Source organism: Bactrocera neohumeralis, unplaced genomic scaffold (assembly GCF_024586455.1).
Source record: "Bactrocera neohumeralis isolate Rockhampton unplaced genomic scaffold, APGP_CSIRO_Bneo_wtdbg2-racon-allhic-juicebox.fasta_v2 cluster11, whole genome shotgun sequence".
NCBI classification, from domain to species: Eukaryota; Metazoa; Arthropoda; class Insecta; order Diptera; family Tephritidae; genus Bactrocera; species Bactrocera neohumeralis.
Window position 1 is genome coordinate 8086788 of NW_026089624.1, and position 19070 is coordinate 8105857.

Here is a 19070-nt window from a genome sequence, read left to right on the forward strand (position 1 = left end):
ATTGAAAATGGGTTTCAATGAAATTCGGTATGTGATATTTTCTTAACACCCTGATGACATGTACGAAATATGGGTGAAATCGGTTCACATCACGCCTTCTTCCAATATAACGCTATTTTGAATTCCATCTGATGCCTTCTCTGTATAATATATAAGTACATTATGAACCAATGAAGATAGCGGAATAAAACTTTACCCAAATACGGTATTTGAAAAATATGTAAATGACGGATAATGAAATATCGATTATCACTTTATCATGCGAGAGTATAAAATGTTCGGTGACACCCGAACTTAGCCCTTCCTTACTTGTTAAACCATATAATTGTTTCACTTTACAGTAAATAACTTAAACACAGCTAAAGTTATAGGTATAAAACTTTGCACAGATAGTGGCTTTGAGGCATGGTATTTCCTGCCTACTATGACTGGCTTTTACCGAAATACCGGTCAATCCGTTAAATGTATTATTGAAATATAGAAACAATCTTTTCCCTATAATTATGTGCCTTTCTGCCAAAAATAGGTGAACGCGGGTAATATTTCTTATCGAATATAAAAATTATCGAACTTCTGGTTGAACATACCCCGTATATCGCTCAACACGTGAGTTATCGTAATGAAACTTCAAAAGTTTTTTAAAAATTTGAAATCGGTACACGAACGACCCCAGTTTCCATATACTACATCTAGTAGACTTTATGTCGCTTATGTCGGTCAGCATATGTGTTCTCTTCATAAAATTACTTGGAAATACCAACTATAGTACTCGTATACTTGAGTAATGGCAAAAGTTAATCCAATATATTAAAGTTAGCCTCTTCCACATATACACATATAGTATATATATTTTCTACTAAGTAAGTCTATGACCTGTAATATAAATTAATAATTAAATAAGACCTTCGATATAAAAATATCATTGTGGTGTAATTCTTTTGAGTCGAGAAGAAGAAGCATAGAAAGCATGTAAATTGTAAACAAATGAGTGAACACTTTTATTAAATCGTGAAATAAACTAGCAGTTGTTGGTGATAAAATTTTAGTTGGAAAAACTGGTGCGTGGAGTCCCTACGCGCGGAAGTTAAACTTCTTAGTGATATTCCAAGAAATGCATATCATTTTGTGTGAAAGAAAACTAGCGAGAGGGAAAGAAAGGATAAAAATATGGTGGAGTGACCAACACTTTCTTAAATTCACATACAAGATCATACAGAATTTAATTTGCACCTTCTCTATGCTTTAAGCAGAGAACTTAAAATAATATTTTAGAAGATGTTCAGCTTATGATTTTTAGTTTTTGCCATCGTCGCGAAAAGACGCTTGTTAACAAAGGCATGCTCGGGGAGATGTTACGGCGTCTGTTTTTATAAATGAAGCGAGGTCGCTTGTAGAATTTGTGCCTGCGTTTATGAATGAAATCGTTTTTGTTGTAAAATTTATTTATATTTATTTCGACTATTACAAAGTGAAGATGTGCCAAATGAACTTCATTTCTTCAAAGAAAATTGAAATATGCATATTCGTTATCATTTCCAAATATACCAATAGAATTTGTATGGCATATACATTGCATACTCTTGCAACTTGTTAGAATCAAGGCTAAGGAAATACTAAAACCAATCATATGGAATAATGTCAGCCGGATGTTAAAAAATCCTGAAATAAGTTATATAGAGTCTAGGTCAAGTTTTCGCTCAAATTTAAGCACAAAGGTACACTGTTATGAGTAATAAACACACTCTTTTATTTTCATTTTCATACAAAGTCACCCGGAAGTTCGAAAATCTTTAAACTAAGTATATGGGGGCTAACAGAAGTATTGGTCCAATTCAACTCATTTTTGAGATACAGATATACTATTTTCAGGGAAGATTTATCAGTTAATTTCAGTTATATATCAAATATTGACCGACATTTTCGATCAAAATTCAACTATAGGTACCGGGGTCTAAATATTCGGTACCTAGGCTCTGGAACAGTTTTTATTGGACTTAAACGATTTTTGTTCATAAGGTGGCACACAGACTTCTGAACAGTTCGTAACGGCTGCAATTGTAAATAAGATATTTTTGTAAATCTGTATAGAAACAGATATCATGTTACAATATTTATGTGCATTATCGCTAACACATACAAATACAGTCGTAAACATAAATATGTACATACGTACAAATACCCATTTCAATCATCACCGTAATAAATGTGCATTTCGGGTATATTGATTAGAGACTGTAGTATTTAATATATGCAATGTAAAGAATCGCAAATGATCATAAAATAATAATAGATAAGAAATAGTTGTGTATGCGTATGTGTATGTGTACACTTATGTTTAAGATACATATGTATATGCACTCTGCATACATGAATTAGGATAAGAAAATCTGCTTCTTAATTTGTGTACTGGAAACTGAACGAATCAAGTGGGATTTAAAATTGTGCCACATGGGAAGTAGGCGTGATTGTTGTCCGATTTCGTCGATTTTCACAATGTGGCATAAGAATGTAAGAAGAAAGCCACGCTCTAAATTTTGTCAAAATCGGTTTGGTCGGGTCCAGAGATAATAAATTCCCATAAAGCTCTCTCATACCATCTTAATGGTAAAATTTACTGTCTCTGGTGTATCGCGCTTTTAGTAGTTTTTAACAGTACCGTTATATGGGGAGTGAGAGGGGTTATCCTACGATTTCATCTATTTTCACACTGTCGGTAGAAGTTCTTATAAGATTTGTATTGAGCAAGTTTGGTTGTTGTAGCTAAGTGCATTAAACTTGTTGGAGGGTGGGGCCACACCCACTTGTTAAAAAAAATTTTGCCCACTTGGTACGGGGTCTTTTGTACCAAAATACAGTTTTATATCTTAGCTTAATGTTCAGTTATGGTATTTTATATGTTTTCGGTAAATGGCGATTTGTGGACGTGGCAAGGAACCCTCATACCAAGTTTCATCGGCATATCTCAATTTTTATTTTTTAGAAACGCAACTACATTTTATCATTTATTGCAATGCGTATGTATGTATAACCGTACTGTTGTACTCTAGAAAATCTTGCGACTCACAAGTTGTGCAATGTTTTTTATAAAGCTTTAAAATTTAACAATTGTAAATGAGTCCAGAAAAAACTTTTAAAGCTCATACGTTTTCGAAATAAAGCAATTAACGTTGTGGGAAGAAAACAATTATTTTAGCATACAGCACATCATTTACTTTCTTCCCATTTTCGCTTTAATTCTCCATGATAAGCGATCGATTGATTAATCTATGAGTTTACTATGCATAATATTTATAAATATATTAATTTGCTTATATTGTTTTTGAATAATAAATATAAAATATTTTTCTGAAAAATTACTTTGATATTTGTTCTGTTCTTTATTTACTGATCCAGTTTTGCAACGGTTACAAAAACAAAAACATACGACATACATACCATATGTTGCATTATCTACATATTTTATGCTCACTAATGAAAATCATAAAAAGCAATGCATAATATTTATTCAAAATGTACGGGAAAGTTTTTATATATGTATCTATATACGTTAATATTTATTGAGTGTGTATTTTTTTATTTGATTTTAATATTTATTGTTAAATGAGTAAAAACCTCGTATCTTCGTTAGCATTAACAGAACGCCTTGGTAGCTTTGGTATATAGAAATTGACCTGATCTTTTTTGCTCCCAAGTAGCGCCGCCGGATTAAGGGCTGCGGTATTTAAAGCCTGAGCCGCGTTATTTAATGTCGCTGGATTTAAAGCTGCATTAATCCTATATAATACGTCGTTTGTAGTTGTCGATTACAGTAAATGATGTGAGTACAAATATTTAAGTCATATTGAAAGGGCACAAATACAAATACAAAATAATTAAGTTAAAGTATTAAAAGAAGGAAAAGAGAAATAGGGAGAGAGAAGAAGAAATAACACATTAATTTGAGATAAAAGTATACAGTGAAAACTAACTTTATTCAATCAATTTTTACTCTGATTAACAAACACCAAAGTTATAAAATATTTCCATACATACATACATGTATAAGCTAAGAGTTAATTACACCCCGCAATCTTTATAAACGTAGACTATTCCTTTATTTTGGCATAAATGTGACCTCCTATTTTGACGTGTGGATAAAATAAAATAATCGAATTCGGAATAAGGAAACGAATTCATGATTTTTGAGAACTTCAAAACATGCAGTTCATGAAAATGGTAATTAATTGCTGTTAATGAAAACAATTACACACTTAAAATAATGAAAACAATTTAATTTTTTTTCATTTTTGGAACACGGAAAGCTGTTAAAATTCATTGATTGTGTATCCGAAGACACCGAGTTCAGTTATGGTATGATACAAATTTCGATTATATACATGAAAGACTAACCGAATCTCCTGCGGCATACTGGCTATGTTATCGTGAAATATCTAAAGTTTTCAACTACTAGGGTCTCAGGTTCGGATTTGCTGCAAGTGGGTACATAAATAAGTTTGTAGGTATATAAACATTGAATGAAGAAATAAGCAATAATGAAGAGGTAATGTTGCTCTAAACAAATTATTTAAATTATTGGAACAGTTTAATTTTGAACAAAAATATAGAAAACATTAAAAATTACTTAATTAAATTAATTACTTGATGTACCAACCATCTTTGGTCTACTAATTATGTACAACAATATCCTCAAAACACTTGATCTATATTTCGTGTGCTTGGGTTAGAATAGAAGTTTTCACTCTAAAAGCTTAAGAAACTTGAAGTAAAATCACCGCCCATTTTTAAGTAAATTTTAATATCGCAAAAACTAAATATTTGGAACTGGTTTCGGTATAAAGCATTTACAAGAGAACTTTTTAATGCAGATTAGGAAATTGAACTTTCATTCCGTTCAAATGCTGTTTTGGTTCACAAATTTAGTACCTTGCTTGCCTTGGCGAGGTTTACTCCTATTTAGCCGTATAATTCCGTAGTTATCGTAGTCACACGTGTTACCTTACAACTGTGCTCTTTAAATAGGGTTTAAAGAAATACGAGAATTTCATGAAATCTATAACATTCCTATTTTCCAGATAATAGTGCGATGATAAGTATTATTGTGGTTTTTCTGTTTAAAGATTTCAACCCTCATCAACACTCCATAGATGTTCCATTGCCCGACTATAGAGAGGTGCAAATAGCAATTACTCGCCTGAGGAACAACAAAGCGGCAGTGACCAATGGATTGCCGACCGAGCTATTCAAATACTTCGGCGAAGAACTGACAAGGTGAATGCATCAGCTTCTTTACAGGATATAGTGGGATGAAATCATACTCGACGATTGGAGACTAAGTGTGCGCTGCCCAATCCACAAAATGGGGGATTCCACAATCTGCGCCAATTACCGTGGTATAAGCCTCTTTAATTTCGCATATAAGGTCTTATCGAGCGTGGAGTGTGAAAGACACAACGTCACCGAACTGATTGGACCTTATCAGTGTGGCGTTAGACCAGGAAAATCTACTATCGACCGTTAGTTCCTTTCTCCAGAAGGGAAGGAAGCGAAGCGTATGGGTCTGGTTGTAAATGAGGACAAGACGAAATTTCTCCTGTCATCAAACAAACAATCATCGCAATCGCGGCTTGATTCACACGTCATTGTTAAGATTCATAACTATGAAGTCGCATCTTAGAATCAGTATTACGACCAACAACGATATAAGCATAGAAATTTAACGTAGAATCACTTTTGCCAACAGGTGCCACGTTGTACTGAGTAAATAATTGAAAAGTAAAGTCCGACCTCGACTAACAAAGACCTCTACTCCGTTGGAGAGATCAGGTGGAGGAGGACCTGGCTGCACTTGGTATCTCAAATTGGCGCAAAAAGAAGAAACGACTGTCGAGCTATTGTCAACTCAGATATAGCCATGTAAGCGATGTCTACGTCAGCAAAGAAAAAGAAAAAAGTTGTAATATTAACTCAGCTTATTTATTTAGCACACTTTTCAATATAAAAATGTTTAAAAATTTAGTATTTTAATGAACAAAAATACTATCCAGTAATTGATACTAGATATGGAATTTTAAATTTGAATTGGTGAAAGTATATTCAATTTGACCCACATAATAAATAAAAAATAAAAGTATAGAAATATGTTTAAATATGTAACAAGTTTGGTGCTATGTCTTTTAAGAGAGTCTAATGAGAGTACTTTACACACAACTGTACTACATCAAACCTTTCGAAGGCAGTGAAATCATTTTGAGTTATTTATTTTACAGCTTCAGTAATTAAATTGTGGTAATTTTAATTAGATAAAGATGCACACATATATGGTTAAGATAATATTCTAAATTTTGCAACATTTATATTTCAAATATCTTATAAAAAATAGTGACGGTTGAATTGAGAAACTAGATAAAGCTTTTGGAACATACTTACCCTTTACTATCCCAGCGTTCCTTTTCGAAGCCCTTGTGTATTGATTGAGCGATTGATGATTCCATGAGGTCGACGTAGCGTACAACTAGCGGTGCAAACGTGTCACGTAAATGTTGGTGAAAGCGCCCGTTCCGCAAATTATCTACATAAAAACGATTCATGTATATAATTGCTGGTATGTATTTTGAATTTAAGTAACTAAGGACTAAACTCCGGCCCGTCCGGCCGACTTTACCATGAATATGTTAAACAAAAATTTTGGTTTTCCTAAATAAAGAAGTTACAACAATACTGTTATTTTATTATTCTTCCCAATACCCAAAAAAGGAAACCCAAAAATATGCGCCAAGTACCTTGGGATAAATCTCCTTAACATCGCATATAAGGTTCTATCGAATGTACTGTGTGAAAGATTAAAGCACAGACTGATTGGACCTTATCAGCGTGGCTTTCTTTCTGGAAAATCAGCAACTGACCAGATATTCACCATGCGCCCAATTCTCGGAAAGGACCAGTGAAAAAACTATCAACACACACCACCTCTTCATCGATTTCAAAACTGCTTTTGACAGCACGAAAAGGAGCTGCCTTTACTCCGCTTTGTCTAAATTTGGAATCCCCGAAAAGCTAATACTTCTATGTAAACTGTTGTTGAGCAACAACAGAAACCCCGTCAGAATCGGAAAGAACTTCTCCGAGCCGTTCGATACCAAACGATGTTTCAGGGGAGGGGACTCCCTTTCGTGCCGAACAATAAACCAAAGTCTATAAGTCACTCATTATTCCCGTTCTGCTATATGATGCAGAGTCATGGGCGATAACAACATCTGATGAGTCGACGTTACGAGTTTTCAAGAGAAAGGTTCTGCAGAAGATTTGTGGTCCTTTGGCCACGGCGAATATCACATTCATTGAAACGATGAGCCGTAAGAGATATACGACGACATTAACTCAGCTGACTAGGTCATTTCGTCCGAATGAACAAAAACACTCCAGCTCTGAAAGTATGCGTTGCAGTAACTGCCGTGGGAGGCAAAGCAAGAGGAACAGCTTTAATACATTGGAAAGAACAGGTAGAGAAGGACCTGGCTTCACTTGGTATCTTCAATTGACGCCACATTGCGGAAAGAAAAAACGACTGGCGCGCTGTTGTTAACTTAGCTATTACCGTGTAAGCGGTGTCTTAGCCGGTAAAGAAGAAGAAGACTGAGGAATAACCATATTTTCATTCTTATAGACATTATGTGTGCATTGTTATTCTGAACCAAATTATGGGTTATACGCAATACCCTCACTCGAATTAAGTGAGTTCAATATGGCCGCTAGCGTGGATATATGCGTGGAATGCTGTTGAGATGAATTTCCACAGATGTACTTGGATATTAGAAATCTTGGGAGTATGGGGAAATATTTACCAACGAACGGATAGATGTTAGTAGTGTAGTTAGCGTTTGTTTGCGCGTGAGTTTCTTAGACGTTGTAGGAGCTAAGCTAAAAATTAGGATGAGTTTCTTGGGTGAATGATGTGTGCGTTATCAGGCTTAGCTAAGTTATGGGCTTTAAATACTCTGTAGAGAAATGTAACGAACAGTACTTACATGTTATTTGAATAAATAATCATAAATTAACAGGTGATCAAAGTATAGTTATTTTTATACTCTCGCAACAATGTTGCTAAGGAGAGTATTATAGTTTTGTTCACATAACGGTTGTTTGTAAGTCCTAAAACTAAAAGAGTCAGATATAGGGTTATATATACCAAAGTGATCAGGGCGACGAGTAGAGTCGAAATCCGGATGTCTGTCTGTCCGTCCGTCCGTCTGTCCGTCCGTCTGTCCGTCCGTCCGTGCAAGCTGTAACTTGAGTAAAAATTGAGATATTATGATGAAACTTGGTACACGTATTCCTTGGCTTCATAAGAATGTTAAGTTCGAAGATGGGCAAAATCGGCACACTGCCACGCCCACAAAATGGCGAAAGCCGAAAACATATGAAGTGTCATAACTAAGCCATAAATAAAGATATTAAAGTGAAATTTGGCACAAGGATCGCATTAGGGAGGGGCGTATTTGGACGTAATTTTTTTGGAAAAGTGGGCGTGGCCCCGCCCCCTACTAAGTTTTTTGCACGTATCTCGGAAACTACTATAGCTATGTCAACCAAACTCTATAGAGTCGTTTTCTTCAGGCATTTCCATATACAGTTCAAAAATGGAAGAAATCGGATAATAACCACGCCCACCTCCCATACAAAGGTTATGTTGAAAATCACTAAAAGTGCCTTAACGGACTAACAAAAAACGTCAGAAACACTAAATTTTACGGAAGAAATGGCAGAAGGAAGCTGCACCCAGGCTTTTTTTAAAAATTGAAAATGGGCGTGACCTCGCCCACTTATGGACCAAAAACCATATCTCAGGAACTACTCAACCGATTTCAATGAAATTCGGTATGTGATATTTTCTTAACACCCTGATAACATGTACGAAATATGGGTGAAATCGGTTCACAACCACGCCTTCTTCCAATATAACGCTATTTTGAATTCCATCTGATGCATTTTCTGTATAATACGAGTATATACATTAGGAACCAATGATGATAGCGGAATAAAACTTTACAAAAATACGGTATTTGAAAAATATGTAAATGACGTATAATGAAATCTCGATTATCACTTTATCATGCGAGAGTATAAAATGTTCGGTGACACCCGAACTTAGTCCTTCCTTACTTGTTTTCAATAGCATTTTTTTGACAGATCACGTGTGAGTCGTGTCAAGTTGTCATGTTATTTTTGTTCTGTATTGTTTGGTATTTTATCATGGAAAGACTTACGCCTGAACAACATTTATTAATCGTTCAACTTTATTACGAAAACTCACGTTCTGAAACATTATCGGCCTACTGAGCATACAACACTATCAGCCGTTCGACCGAATAGACCACGTCAAGCACGCAGTGAAGAATATATGGCAGCCATAGCTGAGAGTGTACAGGTAGACCAAGTAGGGTTGATTCGGCGCCGTTTGCAGCAACTCGCACTGACGTATGGAACGACTAGACGCATTTTACGTCGAGATCTTAAATTGAAAGCGTACAAAATACAGTCAGAACTGATGCCGCTCGACCTTCGCCAGCAACATCACTTTGCTCCATAGGCTCTTGAAAAGTTTCAAGAAGATACGACGTTTCCGAGCCAAATTTTGTTCAGCGATAATTTCTGATTCAATGGAAACGAAGAGCAACCTGAAGAAATTCAAGAACTGCCATTTCATCCAGAAAAAACATCGGTTCGGTGTAGTTGGTGGGCCGGAGGAATCATCCTTCCATATTTCTTCAAAAATTATTGTGGTGAGAACGTAACCGTTATCGCGCCATGATAACCGACTATTTTATGTCTAAAATTGAAGGTCGTAATTTTGGCAATATTTGATTTCAACAAGATGGCGCCACTTCCCACACATCGCATCAATGGATTTATTGAGAGAACACTTCGTTGAGCAGATAATTTCAAGTTTTGGCCGGTCGATTGACCACTTAGGTCGTGTGATATCACACCGTTAGAATTTTTCATGTGTGGATATGTAAAGTCTATGCGAACAATCCCGTTTCGATTCCGGCCTTTGAGCTAAACATCATCATCGAAGTGCTCGAACGAGTCATCGAAAATTGGACTGAATGGATGGAATATCTGAGACGTAGCCGCGGCCAATATTTGAAAGAGATAATCTTTAAAAAATAGATTCAAATAATGCTCTTTCGAAGGATAATTAACACTTCCCATTAAATTTGAAATTTCTGTGGTTTTCTTTAAAAAGTACAGAACTCCGAATCCTTTTATTATAATACTAATTTATATTTGAAACATAATACTTACCGTCTACACGCAAATAGTCATTAAGTATTTGAAATAAAGGAAATGAGTCCCATGTATCTGGTGGCTGCTCGGTGAGTACCCTATCCATGTCCACAGCAAATAGCGACCAAAAGATTTCTGCATGTTCCACCAACAGGTCACTGAACCATGCGAATGCCTAAACAGTAGAATTAAAAAAAAAAGATTTTTATTGCAACGATAATTTTATTTGAGTCTCGCCTTTCCGGCAAGAGCATGTATATTGGAGCGAGATAATTAAACGGGATTCAAATCAACGGAAAAGTCGAGTATGCGGGAAATGATCTTCAGATTATTGAGAAAAACTATTAACCAAAAGCCTGTTTGGAACCAGCGGATTTTAAGAAGAAGTTTTTTTCGGATCATAAATTTTTTTTTCATTCAGATATTTTAAAGTTCGCTTTAAAAATCGCTTTCTCGAAACCGGTTTTAAACCCGTAGTCTATTGAGTCTTAAGTTATTCAGAATGATCTGTGGCACATTTCCCGCATACCCGATTTTATATAAAATAATATCGACCCGCTATAATGTGTATATGTACACGCCTGTACAAATGTGTGTGGTATTGATGAAAATCGGAATGAATACAAATGTGTATATAAATAGCATATAACAGTCTTCTAAAATCTAGGTGCATATTCGTACTTATAAATGCATTACTATTCAACATTGTATATATTGTAAAAGCAAAGGTACTCGTGCATAACTTTCAGTCAATCGAACAATGATAATAAATGTGATTCGAATACGCTTTTTGTTACCAATAATAGTTCTTATACTGTACAAAAACAGTTTTTTAAAATCCTGTCAACTAAAACTTAATCAAAAGTTAAGTTATTAATCTATACATGGTACAATAGTATTAAAATAAATTAGGACGGTCAATTATGAATTGCATGCAACTGCCAAAACAACGAACAATATAGTTTCGGAGAAAGTGTATTCATCAGCAATGTCATTACAGATAGAAAACAACTCGGCTTATAAAACCGTTCTTTTTATTTCATAAGTTGCTGGTAAAACTATTTAAAAATATCTTCCGAAAATTTTAAATGAAAATGCCGAATAGTTTAAAGACAGTAGCTCTCTTTCAAGCCCCGACCAAAAGAGTTTTTCAATCTTTTGTCTCACAACTACGCTCTTTAAATTTTCTCATAAGCTACTTTGAAAAGTTTTCAATCAATCGTTTGGAACTGCCGGTTACTTTACAGTTTGCCCGGAAAGTAATAGGACTCAGTCGATTTAAAAAAAATTATCGAATCAATCGTTAGAATTTGTTAAGAACTTTCAAAATAGGCTCCTTCTGCATTGATGCAGCGCTTTTTCTAAGTATTGAAGGCGTCACGGAAAGCATTCTCCGGAATAGCCGTGAGGGCCGAGGTGCTTGGATCCCTTCTGTCATATCAATATACTTGCATTTCATGGGCCTTTTCAGGCAAAGAAACAAAACAAAAGTCCGGGAAGCCACATCTGGGCTGTAGGGCGGCTGCGGAAGAGTTGGGATGCTGGTCTTGGTTAGGTAGCTGTTCACAAGAAAGGCGGTGTGAGCCGGAGCGTTGTCGTGGTCCAACTTCCAATCGCCTGCGATGTCTTGCCGGACCCGATTGACCCTTTGTTTGAGTCTCTCAGGGACTTCCACGTAAAACTTGGCTTTGACAGTTTGTTCAGGAGAAATAAATGCATAGTCGACGATGTCTTTGATCTCAAAAAAGACAATCAGCATCGTTTTCACTTTTGCTCATTCTTCCGGCCTTCAGCAGCGACTTCTTCCCAGCCCTCCAAAAAGACCTGGTGCCACCGAAACGCACCACTTCTTGACAAAGCAACATCTGGGTAAGCCTGATTGATCATATCAAACGTCTCTATCGCAGATTTACCGAGTTTCACACAGAATTTAACCGCGTACCTCTGCTCTAACGAACGCTGCATTTTCGGCTTGCACAAAATGTTTGTCCTGACTCTCCATGTGCTCGGAGACATCTGACCATCCGCTCGTTCGTTAAATATTAATGCCCTCCACCAAATCCAGTCTGTGTGCGCACGCTCCGAAGTACTGTCGCGGCGGAAGAAAATCAGTCCTATTACTTTCCGGACATACCCTCTGTATCTATAGTATGGTGCATAGTATGAGCATAAAATCGGTAAATTATTACAATTTAAATTTTTTTTGTTACTAAAAATTATGCTTTTTTTTGACCTCCGTAAAAATTTTAATGTTCTATTCTTGGATACGTTTTAGGTTCATATAGAAGAGAGACATACATATAATAAAGCAAATTCCAACCTCGTCTGATTTCATATGAAAATTACAACTTCTAAAACGACAATTTTTCAAGATAACATTTAGTAGTTTATAGATAAGCTCAATTAATAGAGTTATTTGTTACATATTTGAAATTATATAAGTACGAAACATTTAATTGATTTAACTGCTGTTGTGCATGGTTGTTTTAATATTACATATGCGTGGGTATACGGATAGGCAAAGTTTTATCAAAATTATTTCTCTAGAATAAAATAAGCATCATTGCAAAATATTGAATATATACGGCAGAACGCCAAAAATTGTATTAAAAATTCTATGTTCTTAAACGGTAAAGGCCATACATACTATGTAAATAAAATAATGACAAGCAATAAATTTTAAGACCGTGTACAAGTGCTCATAGAACGAAAGTTGATCTTTATGAGCAACTCTTCTCTTTTTATTTTAAAGAATATTACGAATGAATTCAACATTCATTATTCGCCAAAATCATTTGGTACTTTAATAAGCTACATACATTGTGACAAAAAAGTACCCGGAATTTGTAAATAAAACTCAAAGTATTTAATCATATATATATATGAATTATTCATCAATATTTATTTTTTCGCCTTCAAAATAATCCCCACCAGATATAATATACTTATGCCGACGATTTTTTCAGTCCTCAAAACATTTTTCATAAGCACTTTTTGGGGTGGCTTTCAGCTCCTTCAGCGAATTTTATTTTATCTCTTTGATCGACTGAAAATCGGTTCCACGGATTGACAATTTCAGTTTGGAGACAAATCACACGGAGCCAAATCTGGTGAATACGATGGTTGATCGATGAAGGCTTTGTACCACTCGTAGGTTTGTATTTTTGTATAAAACTGAATCACTGTTCATAAAGATATGAACATGAAAGTTTTGTAACCTTAAGATAGAACTATATATACAAAATTATATTTTTGACACAACTACATTAATACATAAAAATATACATGTAAACAATAAATTAAATAAAAAGTATATACAGTCCACTAAATGTCAAGTGCAATGGTAAGCAACGAAATTGTAATATGAGACTTGCTCATAAAAATGTGAAAATCATTGCACATAAAAGAAAACTCATAAATTAGAGTATACATAATACTAATATTAAAATACAAAATATACATACTCGAAATATTAATGCACACAAGCAACAGATAAGAAAGTATCAAGCGTGTGTACGTATGTGTATAAGTGCGTTAGATGCACTAATCTAAAAAACTATAAAATATCAATGCGTTGGTATCTGGAAAATGCAATAAAAATATAATACATATTTACACATGTGTATGCACACTAAGCATACACACATATACATATATACATAGTTAAGAAATTAGAATTAAGAAATGTATTGAGGGAAGAAATTTTAATAAAGAAAACCAGAGTCAAAAGTGAACTCTCACAGTACAGACTTAAGCAAAGACTGTCTTAATCTGTACATTTGGTCCTTCGATCCTCTTTTTGAAAAAGAATCGAGCAAGTGCAAGTACTAGAAGCCTCTTAAGAGAAAAAGAGCATTACTTAGAAAAGTAAAAATAAATGTAAGCCGGAATAGCAAAGACTACCCGCATTTATAAAAATTACTTTTAGTATAAGTTAAAAAAAAATTTTAAAAGCGTCCTTGTGGCTATAACAACAAGAACAGTGCAAAAAAAAAATATATATATATACAAAACCATCTATAAAGAAGCAAATATGAAGAATTTGCTAACACGACAGAAGGAGTTGGGAGATCTAGCTGCGTTGGAGGAGCAGAAAATCCTGAGCGGAAAAATAAGAAAGGCTTCATGTCTGGAATATATGGATCATATTCAGACTGTTATGAAAGAGTTTACTGCAAATCATAATAAAATAATGGCTAAGAAGAGTCAAGAAGCTGAATACATTGCGAAGAACTACTTCGAGCATGTATTGCAAACAATGGAGAATTCTATTCAGAATTTAAGAATTCAAAGTACTGCCGAAGGTGTTTCAGCAGTGGGCAGCATGTGGTAAATAGAATCTACGCCACAAACTATTCAGGTCGCATCACCTGAAGCCGCGTCTGGCGTTGAAAGAAAATATCAACGTCGAGCAAAAATGCTCAAAAGCACGATGGATGAAATACGAAGAAATGCATTGGATTCTCTCGAGCAAATGAGAGAATTCAAAACCAAGCTTCAAATACAATTTGAAAATGTTGAAGAATCATATTTTGAAACTCAAAATATCAAATTAGTTGAAACAACTAAAGAATCTATTGAGGAACAAATAGATGTATTTCGTCAAGAATACAAAATCATCATCGAAAGGATAACGGAGAAATTAAATAATTATAATTCACCACAAACAATGTATTCCAATATAAAACTGCAGGAAATTAAAATTCCGATGTTTTACGGTGAAATGAAACAATGGTCGTCATTCCACGATCTTTTTAAAAGTTTGGTGCATGATTCGAAGCACTTTACAGAAGTGAAAAAGATGTTCCGATTGAAGACATCATTAGGTGGAGAAGCTGGTAGATTAATTCAACATCTACCAGTAACAGCAACAAATTATGAAGCTGCTTGGCAAATTCTCAAGGAAAGGTATGAGAATAGAAGGCTACAATTTACAGCACAAGTAGACAGACTACTTGATCAACCGACAGCAAATGGAGAAAGTGCACAAAGCATGAAGCAGCTGTTAGATACCACCAAAGAATGCATTTATGCTTTAAAAGGGCTAAGTCTAAATTTAAATGACGAACAAGCCATCATAGCTCGGATAGTGGTTCGATAACTAGACAAAGAAATTCTACGTTTATACGAGCAAAACGTAAAAAAAAGTAGGGATATACAAAGCCTAGATGATGTCTTCAGTTTTCTGGAACAGCAATATCAAGCTCTAGAAGCAATACGCGACAGAAAACCAACTAAATGGAACAATCAAAAGCAGCCACAGCGAACACCTACATTTTATACAGCGGCACAAAATAATTGTGTATACTGCAAGGTTCCTGGGCATCAAATTGGTGAATGCAGAAAGTTTCAGACATTGACTACGATGAATCGAAGAAGATTCATAACAAACAACAAGTTATGCTACATTTGCCTTGATCACGTATATGGAGGAAAATGTAATAATAAAAAGAAGTGCAATAAGTGTGAAAGAAATCATCATAATTTATTGCACTTCAATGAATTCCAAAAAGGAAAAGGAGGAAGTGAAGAAAATGTTACAAAAACATCTTCCACAATGATGACGAAACATTCGGAAATGGCGATACTCCTAGCAACAGCACAGATAAGGGTGAAGGCAGCAAATGGAGAGTATGTGACATTGCGAGCTCTAATCGATCAAGGATCCAAAAAAACTACTATTTCCGAAGAAGCATCTCAAATACTTCATTTACCAAGAAGAAGAGATGTAACTGAACTACAAGGTTTAGGAAATACCACAGTGGGAGTGTCCAAATTTAAAATCAACATTAAAATCAAGCCGAGATTCCTAAGCAACGAGTCGTACAATGTCGAAGCACTAATTTTGCCGAAATTAGCGAGTGCTCAACTAGACAAAACGTTTAAATGGGATATAGAACAATTGAAAAACTACACTTTAGCTGATCCCAATTTCAATAAATCAGATCGAATCGATATTGTCATTGGAAGTGACATATATGCCGACATACTAGAAGAAGGTATATTTAAGAAGTAAGGAAGGGCTAAGTTCGGGTGTCACCGAACATTTTATACTCTCGCATGATAAAGTGATAATCGAGATTTCATTATACGTCATTTACATATTTTTCAAATACCGTATTTTTGTAAAGTTTTATGCCGCTATCATCATTGGTTCCTAATGTACTTATATATTATACAGAGAAGGCATCAGATGGAATTCAAAATAGCGTTATATTGGAAGAAGGCGTGATGTGAACCGATTTCACCCATATTTCGTACATGTCATCAGGGTGTTAAGAAAATATTATATACCGAATTTCATTGAAATCGGTCTAGCAGTTCCTGAGATATGGTTTTTGGTCCATAAGTGGGCGAGGCCACGCCCATTTTCAATTTAAAAAAAAAACCTGGATGTAGCTTCCTTCTGCCATTTCTTCCGTAAAATTTAGTGTTTCTGACGTTTTTTGTTAGTCGGTTAACGCACTTTTAGTGATTTTCAACATAACCTTTGTATGGGAGGTGGGCGTGGTTATTATCCGATTTCTTCCATTTTTGAACTGTATATGGAAATGCCTAAAGAAAACGACTCTGTAGAGTTTGGTTGACATAGCTATAGTAGTTTCCGAGATACGTGCAAAAAACTTAGTAGGGGGCGGGGCCACGCCCACTTTTCCAAAAAAATTACGTCCAAATATGCCCCTCCCTAATGCGATCCTCTGTGCAAAATTTCACTTTAATATCTTTATTTATGGTTAAGTTATGACACTTTATAGGTTTTCGGTTTCCGCCATTTTGTGGGCGTGACAGTGGGCCGATTTTGTCCATCTTCGAACTTAACCTTCTTATGAAGCCAAGAAATACGTGTACCAAGTTTCATCATGATATCTCAATTTTTACTCAAGTTACAGCTTGCACGGACGGACGGACAGACAGACAACCGGATTTCGACTCTACTCGTCACCCTGATCACTTTGGTATATATAACCCTATATCTGACTCTTTTAGTTTTAGGACTTACAAACAACCGTTATGTGAACAAAACTATAATACTCTCTTTGGCAACTTTGTTGCGAGAGTATAAAAAGGATCTATTACTAGGTCAAGCTACGAAATTGGGCTGGATATTGTCGGGAGTTTTACAACAACCGAGAAAAAACAATACAATTTTAGCAGCGGTTACTACAACATTGGAGAAGTTTTGGGAAATAGAAGACACTACAACTCCAGCAGATACAGCAGATGATGATGAATGCCTAAGAATTTTTGAAAAAACAACAGTAAGAAATGGAAATAATCGATTTGTCGTCAATCTACCTTTTAAACAAAAAAAAAGAATTAGGCGATTCTCGCAAACAAGCTATGGCGAGGTTTCTTAATCTTGAGAAAAGGTTCGCTACAAATAACGAGTTAAAACAACAATATGTGCAATTTATGAAAGAATATTCAGAAATGGGCCACATGGAAAAAGCAAGTGAAAATAAATGCGGAAAATACTATTTGCCACATCAAGCAGTGATTCGAGAAGACAGTAGAACGACTAAACTACGAGTAGTTTTCGATGCGTCTGCAAAAACTACAAATGGAAGTAGTTTAAATGACATCCTCTTCATAGGACCGAGACTTCAAAGAGATATATTTGACATTATAATCAAATGGAGACTTTGGCAATATGTATTAACTAGTGATATTGAAAAGATGTTTCGACAAATTAAAATAACAGATACGAACTTGTAGTAGATGAGTACGTTACCGCAAAGAAGTAGCAAAACAATTAATGGGAAATCTTCCAGAATTCCGAGTATCTATGTCAATTCCATTTACACACGTTGGTATAGACTATGCAGGACCGATTCATATGAAATGTTCAAAAGGACGAGAACAAAAAACATTTAAAGGATATATAGCTGTATTTGTTTGTATGACAACAAAAGCTATTCATTTAGAAGCAGTAAGTGATTTAACAACCGAATCGTTCCTAGCTGCTTTGAAAAGATTTTTTGCTAGAAGAGGTAAAAGTCAACATATATATTCGGACAATGGAACAAATTTTGTCGGAGCTTGTAGAAGATTAGACCGAGATTTTAAAATGGCGATCAAGAAAAATTCGACCGTAGCTTCAATATTAGAAGCAGATAAAATTCAATGGCATTTCGGGCCACCGGCAGCTCCTCACTTCGGAGGAATTTGGGAGGCAGGAGTGAAGTCGGTGAAATATCATTTAAAAAAAGTGATAGGCGAAACTAAATTGACTTTTGAAGAAATGATTACTTTGCTATCACAGATTGAAGCAATACTGAATTCACGACCTTTATGTGCTATAGATAGTGAAAGCGATATAGACGTTTTAACGCCTGGCCATTTTTTAATAGGATGTCCAATAATAGATTGTCCTGAAGCAATTAATGATAATCAAATAGGTTCATTAGATAGATGGCAATTAATACAAAAACTTAAAAAAGACTTTTGGAAACGATGGGAAAGCGAATATGTTGTAATGTTGCAACAACGCATGAAATGGAAAACCAAACAAGCTAATCTCGTACAAGGACAAATAGTTATTATTAAAGATGAAGAAACTCATCCAGCCAAATGGCCATTAGGAAAAATTATTGAAACTCATCCGGGAAAGGATAGATATATAAGAGTTGTAACTCTAAAATTACAAAATGGCATACTTAAACGGCCCGTTCACAAATTATGCCCAAGGAGGGAAACAAACAGCAGTAGAGCAGAGGAAGCAAATCATGTGACAAGTTTGCTGACTTCGAGAATAACAAAAAATACTGCAACCTCAGAACGAC

At 35.2% G+C, this 19070-nt stretch overlaps 1 protein-coding gene and 1 long non-coding RNA gene across 14 annotated transcripts in view; one reads left to right on the forward strand and one right to left on the reverse strand.

Annotated features, from left to right (window-relative positions):
* Positions 1–19070, reverse strand: part of LOC126765666 (calcium-dependent secretion activator) — a 130693-nt gene that overhangs the window by 13708 nt on the left and 97915 nt on the right. For 10 of the 13 annotated variants that reach the window (XM_050483240.1, XM_050483239.1, XM_050483238.1 and 7 more), the window contains 3 exons: positions 10306–10462; positions 6427–6568; positions 3613–3774 (listed from right to left, as the gene is read on the reverse strand). In XM_050483240.1, the coding sequence (XP_050339197.1) occupies positions 3613–3774; positions 6427–6568; positions 10306–10462 (461 nt within the window). The remainder of the gene's footprint in view (positions 1–3612; positions 3775–6426; positions 6569–10305; positions 10463–19070) is intronic. The other 3 variants (XM_050483243.1, XM_050483248.1, XM_050483250.1) reach the window with 1 other exon arrangement.
* On the forward strand, positions 4612–5904 carry LOC126765825 (uncharacterized). Its single transcript, XR_007668619.1, has 2 exons — positions 4612–5679; positions 5741–5904. It is a non-coding gene; the product is annotated as an uncharacterized LOC126765825 (long non-coding RNA).